We start from the raw sequence: 18,994 nt of genomic DNA on the forward strand, positions 1-18,994 counted from the left end.
TGAGAAAGATGTATTACTCAGGGTCAAGGGTTTTCATTCCAAGGGGTCCCAGTAATTTCTCCTCAGCCAATTCAAGAGCTTTCCAGGCTCTTTCCACGGTAAACAGTTCTGGAGCCTGTCATGAAAAAAAAAGGACCCCCCCCCAGCTCTGTCAGTACTTAATACTAAGTGTATTATAATCGTAGCATTACCAACTTACCACGACCATGGCAATAGCAAAGTTTGGTCTCAGTTGGTAGTCACACCAGGGGCTAGATGCTCCATAACTGTCCTTATAGATGCCTTTTTTGTGTACAAGGTCAGAATGCTTCTCGTTGGGGTCCATTGGCTCACCGGACACCCAGAAACTTGGCTCAAAGGACTGCTGGATCTGTTCATTCCATTTGGCGTACAAAATGAACACCTCTTTACCTGAAACACAATGCAACCAAATCTGAGACTTAGTTTTTGAAATGTGCAGCATTATTAACGTATTAGTTTGTATATATTTCCATGGGGAACATGAAGGCTATTGGTTAGTACGTCTGCTGCACAGTCGAGAGCTTCTAGTTTCAAAACTTGCATATCTCAGGCACTCATATGTAGAGTTTGTAAGCTCTCCCTGTTCTGTTGTGGGATTTCTCCTTGTACCATGGCTTACAACATTCCAAAAACACACGTGAAACTAACTGAGCTGAAATCGTCCATAGGTGTGTGAGTGAATGGTAGGTTGTCTATATGTTGACCAGACCAGGGTGTAGTCAGTTGGGAGATGCTCGAACTCACCCACGACCCTTATGAGGACAAGCGAGAATAAACATGAATGGATGGATGGACTGAATAGTGCTTGGTAATATGTTCAAACCTTGGGGTTAAAAAAAATTAAAAAATCCTGTTTTCATTTTCTACTGTACCGCTGATCAACTATGTCCTTTGGCTGTAAGGTGATATATATTCAATAATGTTCTCTAACAAACCTCTGAGGGCTTCACAGGATAGCTGCTTTTTATTTTTTACTGACAATACATTACACTGAAGCAACCCAATTAAGTGACTTCTGAAGGAATTGGTTATACTGTACTAAATGTAATTTAGGTTCATCTACGTTTCTGGTTTTCCACAAAGTGTGGAAAATCATGCAATACAGTCCAATTAAAAATGGTATTTACAAAGTCCTCTTTAGCATACTGTTTACATTATGACAACAAACACTACACAATTAATCAGAGGTAACTTATTTGAGCAAGTCTTCACACAGGGCAATCTCCGGGTGTACTACTGTCAAGTAACAACTAATTATAGACAGGCTTGGGGAGTAACGGAATACATATACCGCCGTTACGTAATCAGATTACAAAAAAAATGTAACTGTATTCCCTTACAGTTACAGGAAAAAACATGTAATCAGACATGCGGGCAGTTTGAAAAAGCTTCACGGACGGGAGGAGGAAATGGCGATCGGCATTCAATGGAACTTACTCTGAGCAAAAGTTTGAGCTGAGAGTCCAGCGGCATGCTACGCGCTGTAGCTTCTTGCTAGCTAGCCCGCTAGCCTACAACCGTAACGTGAGTTACACCTTCCAAACAAATCTCCCTCCCACCAAATCACTATTTAAACATCATGCACAACATATACACAGCTAAACTTGTGACTGGAAGAAAATATTAATTTGCAGTTGATGTCACACATCGTCATCCTCATTGGTATCTATCTATGTCTGTCTGTCTGTCTGTCTGTCTATCTATCTACCTACCTATGCTTTCAGTGACAGTTCGAAAACTATTGCTATTTGTAGGCTGCCGGGTCCCTATAACCCCCGCAAATAGCAAGGGCGCATTGTATAAAATATATATTGTGGTGATATTTATTTTTATCTTGTCTTCATGAGCATACTCGCTATTGGAGTAATCCAAAGTAGTCAAGTTACATTACATTAATATAAATGGTACTTGGATTACATTACTAACTACATTTAGCAGGTAACTTCTAACTGTAACGGAATACATTTGAAAAGTAACCCTCCCAACCCTGATTATAGAAACCATGAATACTATGTGAAAGCACAATAAGCAGCATCAAATAAAAACAAACTAATCGGGCAAGAAATCTAAATGTGCATTTGCAATGTGCTTGAGACTATATTTACCATTTCTGTGTACTTTTGCTCCATCATAAGGAAACAGTCCTTTGGCATGTAGCTCCACAATCCAGCGGATGGTTGACTTACTTAGACCAATTATCTCCACAGCTGCTCCGTCCCTGCATAGACAATTTCACATTCACGTTAGTAATCATGTAAAATTCCAGGTTTTCATTGACATGTTTTGCAATAGTTGACTCTAAATATTGGGGAAATGAAATTGAGGTGTTTCTTCAAATGCTTTAGTTTAATATGCAATCAATGTTGTCTCTTTTGCGCTATTCCAGCAATGGTATATATATATATTTATATTTCTTCATAGTGATGGTGTCTCAACTTGCTATAGAGAGTCAGGAGTTCTTTTTTTTTCAACCTGGTGGCGCTGCTACGTCAAATTACCTCCTCTCTTGCTGGTGAGTGCTTTGAAATCTGATCATACAAAGGCTTTACAAGTTTGTCCAATCCGGATTTATTTCCCCTTTATGTGTGGTCAAAATGCCATCAAAGTTGGCAGTTTCACGCAAGTCTTGCAGTGTTATTTAGGTACGTTAGCAACTTAGCAGCTGCAAATTCAGCCGCTGACGGCGTCATTTATGCCATAAAAAGTCTTCTTTATGGTGTTGGTCAGAAATTAAATTCAACTGTGTAATATTTATTAAACCGTAGCAGCACAAATGAACGAAACAGATTATTTCCCCCACATTTTGCGTGTGGTAACAGTATAGCATCTGCTGATTCAGCCACCATGTACAAAGTGCAACATTGGCTACGCATTGGTTCCTCTTTTGGTAGCCTGGAGCATGCTCAATCTTTTTTTGTGTGTGCCTGTTCTTGTTGTGGCAGCTGGTCCACAACAGCTATCAATCATTGTTAAAGTGTGGTGTTTGCCGTTCACTCAAAAGTGGCAGACGTGTTTTGTTTTCTATGCTGCCAAAATGGCTTCGCTAACGCCCATTTTGGGACGCGTGAAGTCAACGTCCGGATCTCTATAAACGGACAACTAAAGACCAAGATCAAATCAACCAATATTCTTTGGATGTTTGGTGTTCAATTATTGACTTACTTCTGTCCTTTGGGTTGTTGTCTGTCATTTGTTAAACCTTAATTGACAGAACAAATGAATAGTAACCCACCAGGGTAAAAGTAATTTGTTTAAAAAAAATAGTGACCTCTTTTTGTGAATTACATATCAAACACAAACTCATCCACCAATTCATGTGTGATCAGTCTCTGTGTTACCTGGGAGTCGCTGGCATGCCTTTGTTTCTTGCTTTCTCACTCTCTCCCATTTTATCCATCCAAGTGCCACAGTTAAAACGGTTTCCTCCATGGACAAAGCCCGTTGCAGGATCCACGTTAATAGCCACATTGAACCCTACAAGGAAGAAGAACGCATTGAGATGGTGCCGCTTATGGTCGCCTCAGTACCGTGCTCTTTAGTACCTTTTTTGTTTATTTTCTTGTTTTTTGGCAGCACTATCATATGCACAGGGAAAGCCTTGTTAAGCATCAGGCAGCCTACTGTCAACATTTTCCCCCAATACAAATTTTTGGGGGAAAGAATACTATCACCGGCAAAGCCGCGCCATTTGTAGGGTCTGAAGCAACTAGTCAAATAGTCAACGCTTCTACTTGATCTCTCTGCAATAACAATTACTGTTTGAAGTGGAGTAATCCCATGTCACATGTTTTGGTGTTAATTAGAAATCACAGAAATCAACAGGTGGTTGTCACTTAGAAAAAAAGAAAAGTCTATCCTCAAATACAAGAAAAGCACAAGTGCTATTGAACACCCATCCAAAAATACCCCTGCTAACGCTAGCTGATAAGTAGCCGAAATCATCAAGTTGAAGTCAGCTGTCGGCGAAATCAACCAGAGAACAGGTGAGCCATGATTGGTGGTTATGTGAGCCCTTCGGCACTGTGTGATGTCATTTTCAGTCGACAGCAAGTGGCAAAATGGCCGCCCCCTGAGATTGATAAAAGTGGGTCGATTTTGCTGCTTAACTCATATTCCAGCACTGCAATAATAATACCGTGTTTAGACTAATGGCGTTGCAAAGAACGTATTATTGTGAAGAGGTTTTTTTTTATTTTTTTTAACTTGACTTCAACTTTAACTAGGATTGCTATCGAAGTTGTGGCCAGAGTTATACTAATTTGGGATTTTTCTAACAGTTTTATTTAGTTTTGACTTCTGTTTTTGAAATTCAGTTATTTTCAATTTGGTTCTAGAGGAGTTTTGTTAGTTTTTATTTTTTCTAAAATGCTTTGTTTTAGAATAGTGTTTATTAGTTTGAGTTTTTTTTCCTGAATACTTGAAATATTTTTCGATTGTAAGATAAGAAAATAAGGTCACGAGTATTGTGTGATACACAACAATTCTGAAACACTGAAAGTATGATCTTCCTTTTTCGGTGTGAACGTACATCAAAAATGAAATAATGAAAATTAACCCTGATGTATGTTTGATAGACGAAAATAAAGGACATTTTGAAATGTACAGTAGTTTGAGGTTTTTGTTTTATTAAAAGCATTTTTGTTTTTATTCTATTTCATTAACACAATTTTTTTGTTTCCTTTCAATTTGAGGTAGGCTTGAAAATTACTCTTAGGACTCATCCCAACATGGTCATAACCTTTCCAAAATGTTGTTTCTCCAAATTGCCCTTGACATTGACTTGTTAAACAATTGACTCTTCTTACATAAGTCAATGTAAGACACAGCAACAATGTGTTTGCAAAGCCTTGGCCAGCTGGCACTTTATCCCTTTGCACACTCTTTATACTATAGTCATGATTTCTTTTCATCATTCACTTGTTTTTTTACTCTCACTCTTTCTCTCTTTTTCGTATACACTCCTGCTTTCTCTGCCGCAGACGCAGCAGAGATTTTGAAAATGTTGCCAAACCTCTAAAGTGTAGGGTAACACTCTTCAAACCAACAAACAAACACACCTTCGTCTCTCATGTTCATATCTATCTTGGGTCCAGCATTTCGCTCTCTGAAGGAAATTCCCTCGAGGTGGCGCTGCAGAACCTCTTGGATCACATCATATAGTGGCTGCTCCTGTCCATAAACACTGTATATCTCAATACAAAATTCAACATGATATATATATATATATATATTGGATTAGTAGGATTAGTATTTTTGAATTACAGTCATTTTGGGAGGTGTCAATCGACACATGAAGGTACAAACCACTTCTCCTGGTACGCTGGGCTCACTATCATCAGTTGTGTACATGCGTGTGACAGGAGACTGAAGGATGCAATGCCCTTGGGGAACATGAAGGACATAATCCTGAAAAGTAGGGGAAAAAAGATAAACAATGTGATAGTTGACAATAGTGACAAACTATTTTATGAAGGCGTCTCCCATTTAGCATTTAACCATGACACTCTGTTGAGCGCAGTCTCAATAAAGCTGCATGCAATAAAGACTTGTTTAAGATCTTTTGACTGTCTAAATGAAAAGTGGAATTCTATTATTGCATTTAAATCCTTTAAACCCATCAGCAGTATGGCTTCATATGTTCTTTCTGTTTTCCTCCTACCTGGAGGCACTGCAGCCACCACCACACGGCATCACGGCAATTGTATCTAGCACAGCGGCCCTCTCCGAGCAGGTTTGGGATCAAACCGTGACGTAATGTCCCTGCGAAGGCCAAGATGATGTTTCTAAGGACACAGCAGAAGGGCCTCATTTATTGTTCAATTATTGTTCCCAAGCAGGAAGTCGTACAATGGTCAGGCTTGGGGAGTAACGGAATACATGTACCGCCGTTATGTAATCAGATTGCAAAAAAGATTTAACTGTATTCCATTGCAGTTACAGGAAAAGACATGTAATCAGATTACAGGTACATTTATTAAAAATGGGGATTACTTCGAGGGATTACAATTTCTACGATGAGAGAGAGTGCGAAAGAGGGCGAGAGAGACAGAGCACGTGCACGCCCGCGCCAGTGGGACCGTTGCTACATGTCGGGAGGTGGGAACGAACGAACTGACTAGTCGTGTCCTCCACACGCGGGCAGTTTGAAAAAGCTTCATGGACGGGAGGAGGAAATGGCGACCGGTATTCACTGTAACTTACTCTGAGCGAAAGTTTGAGCCAAGAGTCTAGCGGCATGCTACGCGCTGTAGCTTCTTGCTAGCTAGCCCGCTAGCCTACAAGCATAATGTGAGTTACAGCTTCCAAACAAATCTTCCTCCCACTAATTCACTATTTAAACATCATGGACGGCTAAACTTGTGACTGGGATAAAAGTTCATTTTGCAGTTGATGTCACGCATCATCATCTTGATTGGATCGATCTATCTATCTATCTATGAGGCGTGGTTGCTTTCAGTTGACAGTTTGAAAACAGCATATGGCCTTCAATAAATCAATCCATCAATCAATCAATCAATAGCCTACATAATTTTTTATTACGCAAAGGATTTTTGCTTTTTGTAGACTGCCCGGGTCCCTATCACCCGCAAATAGCAAGGGCGCATTGTATAGAATATATATTGTGGTGATATTTATTTTTATTTTGTCTTCATGGGCATACTCAATATTGGAGTAATCCAAAAGTAATCCAGTTACATTACTTTCATATTATGGTACTTGGATTACGTTACTAACTAAATTTTTTAGCAGGTAACTTGTAACTGTAATGGATTACATTTTAAAAGTAACCCTCCCAACCCCGACAATGGCATATAAGAATCACACAGACGCAGATGCCTACCGGGCTTCGATGTGTCTCCCAGTGAGCAGCATCAGTCCCCGCAGAGCAATAAAAGTGTCTCGGCCCCAGCAACGGAAAATTCCAGTAGAGAAGTGAGGAAGACCTGATAGATTACATTTCAATGAGTACAAATCGCAAGTAGCCATAAAATCATACATCATTTTTTCTAAAGCCATCAAAACACTTTAGATGTTCGGTGACCTGCGGCCAGTGTCGCACAGCACTGCTCCTTCTGTCCAGTTATTGGGCTGGTGCAATACGGAACGTTGTCAATTTTCGTTGAAAGCGGAGGAAGGGCAGGGAAGCGTCCGACGCCACACATCTGAAGTGATCCCAACGCCAAGTGTCGCACAAAGCTTGAGCCACTCTGGACAAAACTGGATAAAAGGCAGAACATGGAGTCAGCCTTCAGGTTGTATTGTGATTTGATGAAATTCCATGTGAAAGGACTGTGCTCCTATTACCTTGACATGAGTTTGTAAGTTGCATCCAGAGCTGTGATGAAAGTTGATACGATGATAGCGTCAAAGTAAGAGGGAATCAAATAGCGTGGGATGTGCTTCAGATAAGCAAACATGGCTTCCAGCCATTGTCCAACCTGCATACATTAAACAATTACATGTTTCAATTATGCAAGTCACACTTTACCGAGATTTCAGTGTGAGCAAGTCTTTTTTTTTTTCTCCGTAGTTGCGTATGATCATATACAAAGAGCTTCTTTTTTTTCTACGCTTTTAAGTTTTACCTGTTTCAGAGGTCCTTCTCTATGTATGAGTCTATTGGAGATATATTCCATTAGCCAGTCGCCTTGTCTGAGGTTAGAACACACAGGATGGCCCAGGTCATTGTTGGCACGAATATCAGCAAAAACTGACATCAGACCTGCAAAGGCATAAGCGCAATATTCAGAATCAGGTACTTGATTGCAAATAAAGACTCATTCGATTGACATTCTCCGCCCCACACTGAAATAATATTACTTTGGTGTTCACTAGCATACACAAAAAATTGCACTGCAAAACTACAGACTAGGCAATTAGTTGGTTTGTTTCAAAGATTGTCATTACACAAGGGTTGTCTGTACACACAAAGATAAAAACGGGATGATTTTGTCCCCATTTTGCCCCTTTCCGACTAAGGACGATGAACGGCAGACTTACGTTTTAGAAGATTATGCTATAAGATTATCCTGTGGTCTGAGGAGTGTTAAGAGTGACGACGTCCGGATAACAGGGTCCAAAACGGGTTAGGGCCGACTATCTTAAATGTTAAACGTGCAAGGATAGACCTTGCCGTGGAGCGCCTTGTCTTGATGCTTTATAAAATGTACAATTATTGAATTATTCATTATTTCTTCTATTTTGTAGTGCTCGAGGGGTAGGCACAGAAATGAAAAGCTTTTGCTTCTGTCTACACCCTTTCGGTTATATATTTATGTATGGAATTAGTTTTTTGACTATGTTGAATTTTTTATTTGCCAATGAACCGAATACATTTTTCATTTATTCAAACGTGTTTAAAATTTCTGACCAAATGTCTTTGTGTGTGGGGAACATCGGGAATTGTGACATGAGGGGAAAAAAAGTGGCCATAAATAAAATTGAAATAATGTTCCACCAACTTTGTTTTTTGTATAAAAGTAGGTTCCAAGATGGCAAGAAGTGTTTTCCAAGGGAAGGTTGTTTTTTGCCATTGTCATGCTACAACACTCCAGATTTGGAAAATATTGGCGCAACATATCCAGTAGCGAAAGTTCTACTTCGTTTTTGGTACATCACATGTGATCACGTGAAATTTCTGCCTTTTGACGTTGGTGGTAGATGTGTGTGATGTTCTCTATTGAGATTATCAGAGCACGCAAAACGTTTAAAACAGTTAAACAATCTTTTAAGATTCGAAAAATCTATGTGTGCACCGGGGTCAACTATGAAAGCAAACAAACATTTAATTGGGCCTTATTGAAGAACAGTCAGTTTCCTGTTAAAACGTGATGTTACCAATCCAATATATCTTGGACTCCAGTGTTACGATTACAATGGCAATTATAAACCTTTACTCACAGATCAATAATCACGGGATGAGGACCAAGCCTTGCCGTGGATCAGGAAAATTCCCGGTACTCCAAAATCACTTACCTTGGAGGCCTGCATATTTGAACGTTCCCCATTCAGGAATATTGTAACAGCCTCCGCCATCCTCTTGCTCTTCAGAATCGCAGCGAAATAGCAAGACATTCATGTCTGCTAGCGTTAGCTTTGACATCAACCTAGGTGAGAATTTCACTCAAGATGATAAATACTGGACAACATGATGCTCGAAAAGACAAAACCACTCAATTTAACTATTCAAAGCGTGTGTGTTTTTTTTTGTAATCACTGTAACTGAATACGGTTATTTGCAAATGGCTGCTTATTAGGCAGTATCTTTTGCCAACTATTGCCTTTGTTGTCCTAATATAATTAAAACCGATGAACATTCAACAAAACAGGGACAATTAACAATAATAATAATAAAATAATAACAATAACAACAACAATAAGAAGAATAAATGTAATAATAATAAATTTATATTGTGCCTTTCTGGACACTCAAAACTGTACATGTTGATGAGTACTTACTGTGCCAAAGGCATCTTCAGAGCCTCCGATGGGTTTTCATCCGCTATACTGCCTTTTCTGTATTTTAGGCTAAATTGGGACAGAAAATACCGGAGTGCCCCAACCAACTTCTGCGCTTTGGGGTCCAAACTAACCCTACAAAAAAGAGAAAAGGTTTAGCATCTTGTGATATACTAACAATTGTTTTCAAAATAATATCAGTGTTTAAAAACATGAATAGAGATTAAAACCTCTCTGAAAAACAGAAGATTACCTGTAGGGGTGTGCCAAAAATATAGATTCTTATAAGAATCGCAAATCTCATTTAGTACGATTCAGAATCGATTTTAAATGTCCCAAAATCAATTTCATTTAAATTATTTTATACTATCTTCCCTTTGTTTGTGTGTGCCTTTATTGGGAGCGCTGTTCATGTTGTACCCAATTTGGCCAAGGGCAGTGTGGTTTCACGCGGTCTGATACACTGTTAAGTTGTAGCCACATTAGAGAGTAGAAGGAAAAAGTCACGATCTAGTTATTCCAACAAAAGTTGTTTGTTTATTTTGCAGCGTGGAGCCGTTCCTTTGAGTGATAAAAGTGCCGCGAGTAGAGCACTAATTAGCATTAGCGAGTCAGACTGGAGTAGATCATTACGATTCCTTGAACATCTAGAAATTGAAGCAAAAATCATTGTCAATCAAATAATTTTGAATAAAAAAAAAACTTTCCTAATCGAAAATCGATTCTGAATCGAATCGCACACCCAAAAATTGGAATCGAATCGTGAGACATTCAAAGATTCCCACCCCTAATAACATGTATTTTAAACATAACCGTATGAGCTATGTAAGTCAATAATGTTCAAACTGGGCTGAAATGTTTACTGTCAGGATGCAGTTTTGTGTAGGTGAGTGCTGTCGTACCTGAAGGCAATGACACTTCCCGGCGTCAGTTTCTTAAAGCTGATTTCCTGAACAAACTCGGATGGACCTTTAGATGTCACTCCAGCTTGTTTCACCACTGAGCTCTCCTCTAACTGGAAATGCATATAAATGTATATTAAAGCATAAACCGTTGTGATAACTGGCATCAACATGCAAAATTAATTACTATTACTATCTAAAATAAATGAAGCAAATCATTTTCCACTTCAATAAAGAGAACTCTGGCATGCACACAATAATGCTGAAGAAAATGTGTATTTTACTGACTGTAATATGTTCTTTTATCTCTACGGTGTATTCAGGCATGCCATTAATGTAGTTGTCATCCTTTTTGAAACTGCCAGCATGTCTTTCCACTGTCCTTGCCTCCAACACCACCTCCTCAATTTTCCCTGGAGGGAAAAGTTGTATAAGAGGATCAATGCGTGACAACAATAACATGACAAAAAACAAAACAAAACAAAAAACATACAAAATAACTAATCAGTCAAATAACAACTATTATTGCCTTGATTCACGATCCCCAATCAAATGCAGAAACACACTACAATCGTCTATAAGCCTCTTAAAATAATTCACATTTTAGCCACACTTTTTCCATTAACTTTGTATCTTTAAAAATGCTCAAACTCCATTTTAACGAGGGGTATCACGATTCATAGGTCACCATTCGATTCGATACCGATTAATCCCGATACAAATGTGTAAATTGATTATTGCGAATTTTTTTACAACTCAAATTTAGAAAATAGAAATAAGTAAACTTGTACATGTACACTGTAAGATTTGTATGAAAATGTATTTATTCACCTAAAAACTCTGGCTTATAACTGAGCCACTGGTTGCAGTCTGTTTCATGTTTGAATAGCACTAAAATAAAAATATTAAGGCTTAATATTCCATTAATATAACATTCTTCCATGCTTAATGTGTGAATCCTAACCCTAAGTAAGACGTTTTGTTGAATATTTCCATAAAAATCGATTTGGCCGCATATTGAATCGATTCGAGAATTGCGCGATATATTGCCGAATTGATTTTTTCGAACACCCCTGTGTCAAGAAAGGGCTTTTTAATATATAAAACAAAAGACAATTGTTGTATGAGAGCATCAAGGGCAAAAAGACAAATCCTGCACTGAAACTATTTGAGCTGCGAGTGATTCTCCTACCAGGTATGAACATTGGCGGCACATCCGTTCTATACTCGTGTGTTTTGGAGTCCTTGAAAGCTGTCCTACACACTGCCACCACTGACTGATGGGTGCTGGGACAGTGGCGCGTAATGGCAACAATATCTTCATCAACCTGGTCGACATAGACCTGTCGAGGACACAGATCGGAACAGGCAACTACATTTAGGACAACGATGCAAAACTCCAAACAGATCGCCTGACGTTCCTTGCCTTTAAATGGGCAAAGGATACAAATAAATACTCTTTACGAAAAGAAAAAAATGACTTTAAAAAATGATACCTGTATGAACCCCTGAGCAGCCAGTTCTTGATGCAACTTATTGAGTGCCAGTTTCCCAGCAATGATGCCAGTCGGTGGTCCAACCTCGCTGGCGCTGGTCGGGGAGGCAGAAGGGTTCCACCTCGGGTAGAAACGCTCCTCTTTAACAACAGAAATCTACACACATAAACAAAACAATAAATTGGAATGCAAAGTGCAGCAGTATTATATTAGATTATAGTGCGACAAGTGAAAAATTGCAGGGTGATGGCGAAAATCTATTATAATGCCGGTTGCATTCTTCATAGTCACTTGTGAAGCTAAGCAGCAGATATTGTTATTGCTCACAATTATTTATTTATAATTCTGTTTTGTGTTGTATTTTTTTCACATTGTACTATAGACGTCAAAAATTCATTTCGATTAGTTTAACATTTTTTCCCACTTTTGTTAACAAACGTATGAAAACCTAGTTGTTTTTTTATTGCATTAGAACAGATATAAAATTTGTGATTAATCGTGAGTTAACTAGTGAAGTCATGCGATTCATTACGATTAAAAATTGGCGATTGCCTGGAACCCCTAATTTTTTGATAATCTTTTCTGTAAAATAACAAAAACAAAAGATTATCAATTTTTTTGGTAATGTTTTTTTTTGGTTTAAAAGAAAAGATTATTAAAAATTAGGGGCATCAAGGCGATTAAAATTTGTAATCGTAATTAATCGCATGACTTCACTAGTTAACTCACGATTAATCACAAATTGTATATCTGTTCTAAATGTACAAAAAAAATGTCTAGGTTTCCATACTCTTGTTAACAAAAATGGAAGAAAAAATAGAAATAGTTCAAAATTATTTTTGTTTTAGTCTTTAGCTGTCAAATGCAGTGAATGAGTTAATAAAGCCCATACCATTGAATATACCTCAAGTGAGGTATAAAAAGATGTTATAATCTGACACAATTCCCCGAAATGACTCTCAATCTGCCTAAGCACTTTTTATATTGATTTGAGTTCTCCTGTTAAGTGTCTGCTACTCGTCTTTCAAAATAATACCGACTACAGGCCACAATGTTAACTCCTTATCGATTCACATTTGTGGTTTCTTTACTCAGGATATACCAACTTTGGAAATGATTTGGAAATATAATGTCTCACATTGCAGCACAAAAACCAAGCATGAAATCTAAGGAACTGTCTGTCAATCTGTTTAAAATTGACACTGACCATCACGTCCATTTTAGTGCCATTAGACAGATTATGACATGTACATGAATCATGTGTGTGCATGCATGTATAACCTGATGTGGTACTAATTCATCATATCCTCGGGTAGAGCCAATAGCGCAGCAGGCCATCGAGACCATTGCCGAACTCGGAAGTGAGTCGAGTGCTGAACGCAGCTGCACAATAGACACAAATAGTGTTCTACTTATTATTCCATGTGCAACTACTAAGAATATCTTAATAGCAATTTATGGGGAAAATAACATCAAACATGACCGGTATTTAAATACTAGCAAATATAATTTCATTAAAATGGTAGATGTTCTGTAATTATATGCTCTTGATAAAACACCTGTATAGGACATTCGTTGTCATGGGTTACATCAAGGAACATGGCATGGGCAATGCAGGGCATCAGTGGGCGGAGACTTGGCTGAACAAACGCTCCAACTGGTTCACCGCCATAACGATAGACCAATCTGCCCTCTTCATGGCTGTCGCCAGCTGACATGGCCTCTAAAAGGTGAGAGAAGGAAAATCTTGTGGCTTTAATGACAACACAAAATGGCTTGCTTATGGCCGCTGCACACCGAACAACGCGACAGAATGGGGGTAAAACGTTGCGCAACTAGTTTTGCTGCAATTTCAATCAATGCCAAAATTATCAAAAGGCCAATCAAAAATGACCTTCTGAATCACATGATATAACTCACTGTACAGTGTCTTTTACAATAATACTTAACTATAATTTCATATGTACCTGCGACTAAAAAATGAAATGTCCTTTATTTGTTATTATTTCACTATCGCTATCAATCTGCTTCTTCTGTGACAATCGCAGCATGTCCTTGTGGTTCAATAAAATGATCATATGTAGCCCCTCGAAACAAAAACAGGCGTCGCAGTTGTGCATTGCGGGTGAACCGGTGGTCAGGTGTGTGCGGCGACTAACTTGTTTGCAATTTTCGATTTCAGTTGTGTTCCGTTGCGTTGCTCGGTGTGCTCAAAAGTTGTTCCCGCCCCCAGATATTGTAGTTTCATACAACACAGCAGTCAATGTGTTATTAAAGTTAGTATGTTCATGGCAAATTGAATGCAATGTTAATACAACACTGGTGTGGTGGTAATAGTTTTTGCGGTCCCAAACTGTAGTAAAGAAATCTCCGGTAATTGGCGACAAACGTTGATCACAGACTTCCCATAGTGTCGCTTGCAAATAACTTCTTTATTTACTTCCCCTTTCTTCCTAAGTAGTTTCTCTTTTCACTGGATGTTAGACAACTTGAACTCACAATATTACAAAATGGATAGACGGTTAAATTTGGTAGTACCTTGTGCACATTTTATGTGGGGTTTCCATGTTCTCTGGGCATCCTTCCATATTCCAAAAACATGCATTAAAGTTATGTTAATTGGTGGCGAAATTTGCCCATAGGTGTGATGCGAGTGTAAATGATCGCTCGTCTATATGTGCCATGCAGTTGGCCGTCGGCCAGTCCAGGCTGTACCTCGCTCACAGTCAGTTGGGAAAAGTTCCATTTCACCTGCAACCCAAGTGAGGTCTAACGATAGAGGAAATGGATGGACGGATGGCTTCTTAAATGAGTGGTAATTATTTGATTACAAAGTCGGGTATGTCACGTTTCCAATCCATTTCAGAGTGATGATGAAAAAAATATTAGGATTTTCAAGATGATAAATGCAAAAGAGTTGTAGCAAATTATTACATCTGTAAGATTAGCAATGTCGTATACTGTAGTTTGGTCAGCTCTGAATGTGAACTTACCTGTAATAATGAAGTTGTTAGCAATTTCCATCATTTGTTTAATACTTAGCATTGCAGTATTTTTTTCATTCGTCTTTACAGATCATTGTTATCCAATGACAACCATGTCTGTATATATATTTTTTGCCTACAAAAAGTATTAAGTTACTTCTTCAGGGTCACGTTTCATCTGCATGGTGAAGTACTGTCTACAGTATCAGAGCATTTGGCTGAAAATGGGTTATAAACGTCCGCATTCATCTTGTTACTTCTATCAGCAGCCACATGAACAGTTGCCATTATTATTTATGTTTGCAGTGGGACTGGAACGGGAACCGTGACCTGGTCATACCAAACTCCAAGTCCTTTCGGATAAGCTTCCGACCTAAATTAAATTGAAAGTAGTATAGATTTAATTGACATGTTTGATTGTTTAATTAACTCATTTACTGCCATTGATGGCTATAGACGTCAAAAATGAATTTGAACTATTTCTATTGGTTTAACATTTTTTCCCTCTTTTGTTAACAAGAGTATGAAAACCAATATTTTTTTTATTGTACATTAAGAATAGATATAAAATGTGTGATTAATCGTGAGTTAACGAGTGAAGTCATGCAATTATTATGCTTTTAAAAAATTTATCGCCTGACACCCTTAATTTTTTAATAATCTTTAAAAAAAAAAAAATTAAAAATAAAAGATTAATAAAAAAATAAAAAAGAAATTACTAAAAATTTATCTTTTTGGAAAAAAGAAAAGATTATTAAAAATTAGGGGCGTCAGGCGATTTAACATTTTTCGTAATTAATCGCATGACTTCACTAATTAACTCACGATTTATCACATATGTTATATTTGTTCTAAATGTACAATCATTATTTTTTTTAGGTTTTTATACTCACAAAAGTGGATTTTTTTTTTTAAACTAATAGAAATACTTCAAATGGATTTTTGACGTCTTTAGCCGTCAATGGCAGTGAATGAGTTCAAATCCATTGCGGATCTAATAGTGCAGAATCATTAAACCTCTGACATAGCTAAATACTTCATATATAATCTATGAATAAAGACATTAAATGCATATTTTTTAAAACACATACAATACTGTACCTCGTATCAGTGATGTAATTCCTAGATCTGTAACGAAGATGTTATCCAGTTCCTCACTGCCAGTGAAGAGTTCAGCCACCACATACAGGTTAGGGCACACTGTTCTAGCCACATCGAGCATGAACTGGTCAACCAGCACCACCAAGCAACACATCAAAGTCCAAGAAGTCCATATAAAGTAATTAAGGTAGGCAAAAAGGAAGTAGAGGAATGGATATATGAAACGATTGTCAAGCCAGTTAGTGACAGCGAACAGAATGGGAAAAGTAACGCCACATTAATCCATGCAGTCCAGGAAAAAAGAATGGGAAGGAAAGTGAAAGAACACAAAATGCAGGGGAAAGAGAAGAGAAATACCACAATATTAGTTTGTTTGAACAAGTACCTCGCACAAGGCTGCTAATTCCCAGCCGATTCACAAATACATTGTCAATGATTTCGCTGCCTGTAAACAGTTCAGCTATCAAATACAAATTGGGTCTGACCACTCTGGCTGCATCAAGCATAGCCTGGACAAAACATTACATTACAGACAGGGAGAAAAGAAGAGAACTGTAAAGAAAAGAAGAGATTTGTAAACAGGATACAACAGTTTTGGAGAGGTTTAATATATATATATATATATATATATATATATATATATATATATATTAGCGGCTTTACTGTCACTCAATAGAACAAGTTATTTAAATTGCTCAGTTCACATCGACGGCTATTACTAGATAGCTTACCTCTGCAACATGTAATGGTGTAGAGTGGCAGTTATCCAGTCTGACTCCATGAAAATATTTGGCGGTTATTTCCGTGTACTTCTTCATGTGAGCCCACAGGAAAGGGCAGTCTTTAGGTCCCTTGCCGTAGCGAAGTTTGACGCTGTCGCCCCAGCATATCAACTCACGCCGAATGTAGACATTGGATCCTAATGTAAGCATAAATTAAGACCACAGACACAAAGAATTAGAGCAAGACCAATCTGACAACAAGGACTAAATGTAATTTAGGAAAGGAAAAAGAAAAGACCAAATCAGTAATTAAATTGCAGTAAAGTGTTTACCTGGCTCAGCGAAGTTGCGCAGCGGATCGTCCCCCATCACCCAACCATTGTGAGCCAGGAAGTTACGCGTCTTGTCTGGGTCATTCAGCATCTGCATCTCCTGCTCCAAAGTCATGTCTTGATATGGGAAGGTGAAATACCTGAGAAAGACAAAAAAATAAAATAAATCAAGCCCTTTTTAAAGGAAAACTACTGAGAACAGTCCGCTGAACAATGCTACAAATAGAGAGTTGCATTTGGATCAGACCGAGTGCATTCAGCAAGTATTCCACTTGCTGAAATTGAGAAAGCTTGAAAGAAGAATACTGGTCTGATCAGTGTGGCATGGTGGCTGGTTTGCCCTGGTACCATCTGAACCTGTGACCCCAACACACTGGAGCCAAAAGCTACAGTAGGCCTGATCTTGGTCAAATGTTATTTATTACAAATAGTATATATTATTAATGTAGTATTCTAGGTACTTTTTTTTTAACAACTTTTTAAATTTTACTCTTTAACACTCCATAGTGCTTGTGTGTTTCTATTATTTCGTTACAACCGTCCTGGTAGGGCTGAACAAAAATACAAGCAAAGAATTAAAATAAATGTACCTGGTAACAAGAGGGTTCTTCTTGCTAATAGGGCCTAATTTGGGTCCATGTTCTGCCAGACGCTCATATGTTACATTTCCCACAATGCAGTTGGCAGCCTGCAAGCAAACAATCACAAGCAAATATTAACTAAAAAGAGTAATATAAGATAATGATTTCCGCTGACTTTTTTTATATGGCTTACCACCTTAACAGTTGATAAGTAGCAAAAATGATGTACATAATGCTTAAAACAAATCACAAGGAAATGATCCTTTATTTTCACAATTTAGATATTGCGTTTGTGGAATATTAATGAAGCAGCAAATTCTACCCATTCTTATCCAGCCCTGAGGCAATGTGTCATTTTGAGACAACAGCAAGTGGCAAAATGGCGACCATCTTACAAGGAAAAAAAAGAGGTGTGTTTTTCTGCTCAATTCATTTTCCACAAACACAATATTAATCAGAATGAAATGTTTTGACAAGTGGGGGCGCACAGAATTTGTTATTGTAAAGAACATTTTGGCTTGACTTCCGCTTTAAGAATTATTCCTTATCTCTTATCTTAGCTCAGAAAAATGTTCTTACTCTACCTGCTCTTGATGCTGATGCACAATGTGGAGTTGTTCCTCATTCAGCTGGTTAAGTTTCTGTCGCAACAAATAGCAACACTCCTCTATGTGCTGTGGGGAATAGCTGTAGGTTGAGTAAAAACAATTACTCTTACGCACTGTCACGCATAAAAATGAATTGCAGATCAAATAAAATGAGAGGTACACTGTGGAGTTTTGCGATTTCATAATCTGTCAACAAACAACAATATAAGGATCAAACACAAAAGAAGACATAAGGTGGCAGAGTAAATTATCTTTTGGACAATATATGAATGAATTGTCATATGTGACATCACACAGAGTAATGTTAACACCCCACCAACATTCATTTTTATTTAACATTTATCAACTACAGACCCAGCCACATTCCATGAATTACATGGTATTACATGATATTATATATAGAAACAAAATGACCACAAAATGTTGCAAGCTGCTGAACCTGAATAATTGTATCTTATATTTATCTTAAGGTCATTTTATAGTGAGCATCAATACATTAAGTGACTTGTTTGGGGGACAACATAGTCACATCATAAAATCCTATTTTTTCTGAAACCCTTATAAGCAGGGGCGAAAGTGGTTAGAATTTCTTGACGGAACTCCCTGAAATAAAGGTCGCTGCACAACCAGAATATATAAATATATTTTTTAATGATGTGCAAAATAGCAGATAACAAAAACACAGACGTGCACACATCGAACGGAATCGTCAGATACACAGAGAACGCAGCCGGTGGACAAAACTCCGTGGGATAAATAAATAATAGATATCGTTGGAAACGGATTAC

At 37.9% G+C, this 18,994-nt stretch overlaps 1 protein-coding gene across 4 annotated transcripts in view; it reads right to left on the bottom strand.

Annotated features, from left to right (window-relative positions):
* Window positions 1–18,994, bottom strand: part of LOC147181778 (glycogen debranching enzyme-like) — a 36,137-nt gene that overhangs the window by 3,151 nt on the left and 13,992 nt on the right. Inside the window, exons 9-32 of one of the 4 annotated variants that reach the window (XM_086093757.1) lie at window positions 18,183–18,285; window positions 17,608–17,705; window positions 17,018–17,157; window positions 16,695–16,882; window positions 15,964–16,087; window positions 13,438–13,601; window positions 13,160–13,261; window positions 11,879–12,034; window positions 11,575–11,725; window positions 10,671–10,795; window positions 10,383–10,495; window positions 9,481–9,615; window positions 8,998–9,128; window positions 7,608–7,744; window positions 7,327–7,460; window positions 7,064–7,239; window positions 6,863–6,965; window positions 5,681–5,804; window positions 5,326–5,427; window positions 5,079–5,190; window positions 3,360–3,495; window positions 2,127–2,239; window positions 200–411; window positions 18–115 (exon numbers count right to left, since the gene is read on the bottom strand). In XM_086093757.1, coding sequence (XP_085949883.1) covers window positions 18–115; window positions 200–411; window positions 2,127–2,239; window positions 3,360–3,495; window positions 5,079–5,190; window positions 5,326–5,427; window positions 5,681–5,804; window positions 6,863–6,965; window positions 7,064–7,239; window positions 7,327–7,460; window positions 7,608–7,744; window positions 8,998–9,128; window positions 9,481–9,615; window positions 10,383–10,495; window positions 10,671–10,795; window positions 11,575–11,725; window positions 11,879–12,034; window positions 13,160–13,261; window positions 13,438–13,601; window positions 15,964–16,087; window positions 16,695–16,882; window positions 17,018–17,157; window positions 17,608–17,705; window positions 18,183–18,285 — 3,177 coding nt within the window. Of the gene's footprint in view, window positions 1–17; window positions 116–199; window positions 412–2,126; window positions 2,240–3,359; window positions 3,496–5,078; window positions 5,191–5,283; window positions 5,428–5,680; window positions 5,805–6,862; window positions 6,966–7,063; window positions 7,240–7,326; window positions 7,461–7,607; window positions 7,745–8,997; window positions 9,129–9,480; window positions 9,616–10,382; window positions 10,496–10,670; window positions 10,796–11,574; window positions 11,726–11,878; window positions 12,035–13,159; window positions 13,262–13,437; window positions 13,602–15,963; window positions 16,088–16,348; window positions 16,473–16,694; window positions 16,883–17,017; window positions 17,158–17,607; window positions 17,706–18,182; window positions 18,286–18,994 lie in introns of all 4 variants that reach the window. The other 3 variants (XM_086093741.1, XM_086093766.1, XM_086093749.1) reach the window with 3 other exon arrangements.

This window comes from Leptonotus elevatus, chromosome 1, assembly GCF_054856555.1.
Source record: "Leptonotus elevatus isolate MCC_2025b chromosome 1, RoL_Lele_1.0, whole genome shotgun sequence".
Lineage (NCBI taxonomy): Eukaryota > Metazoa > Chordata > Actinopteri > Syngnathiformes > Syngnathidae > Leptonotus > Leptonotus elevatus.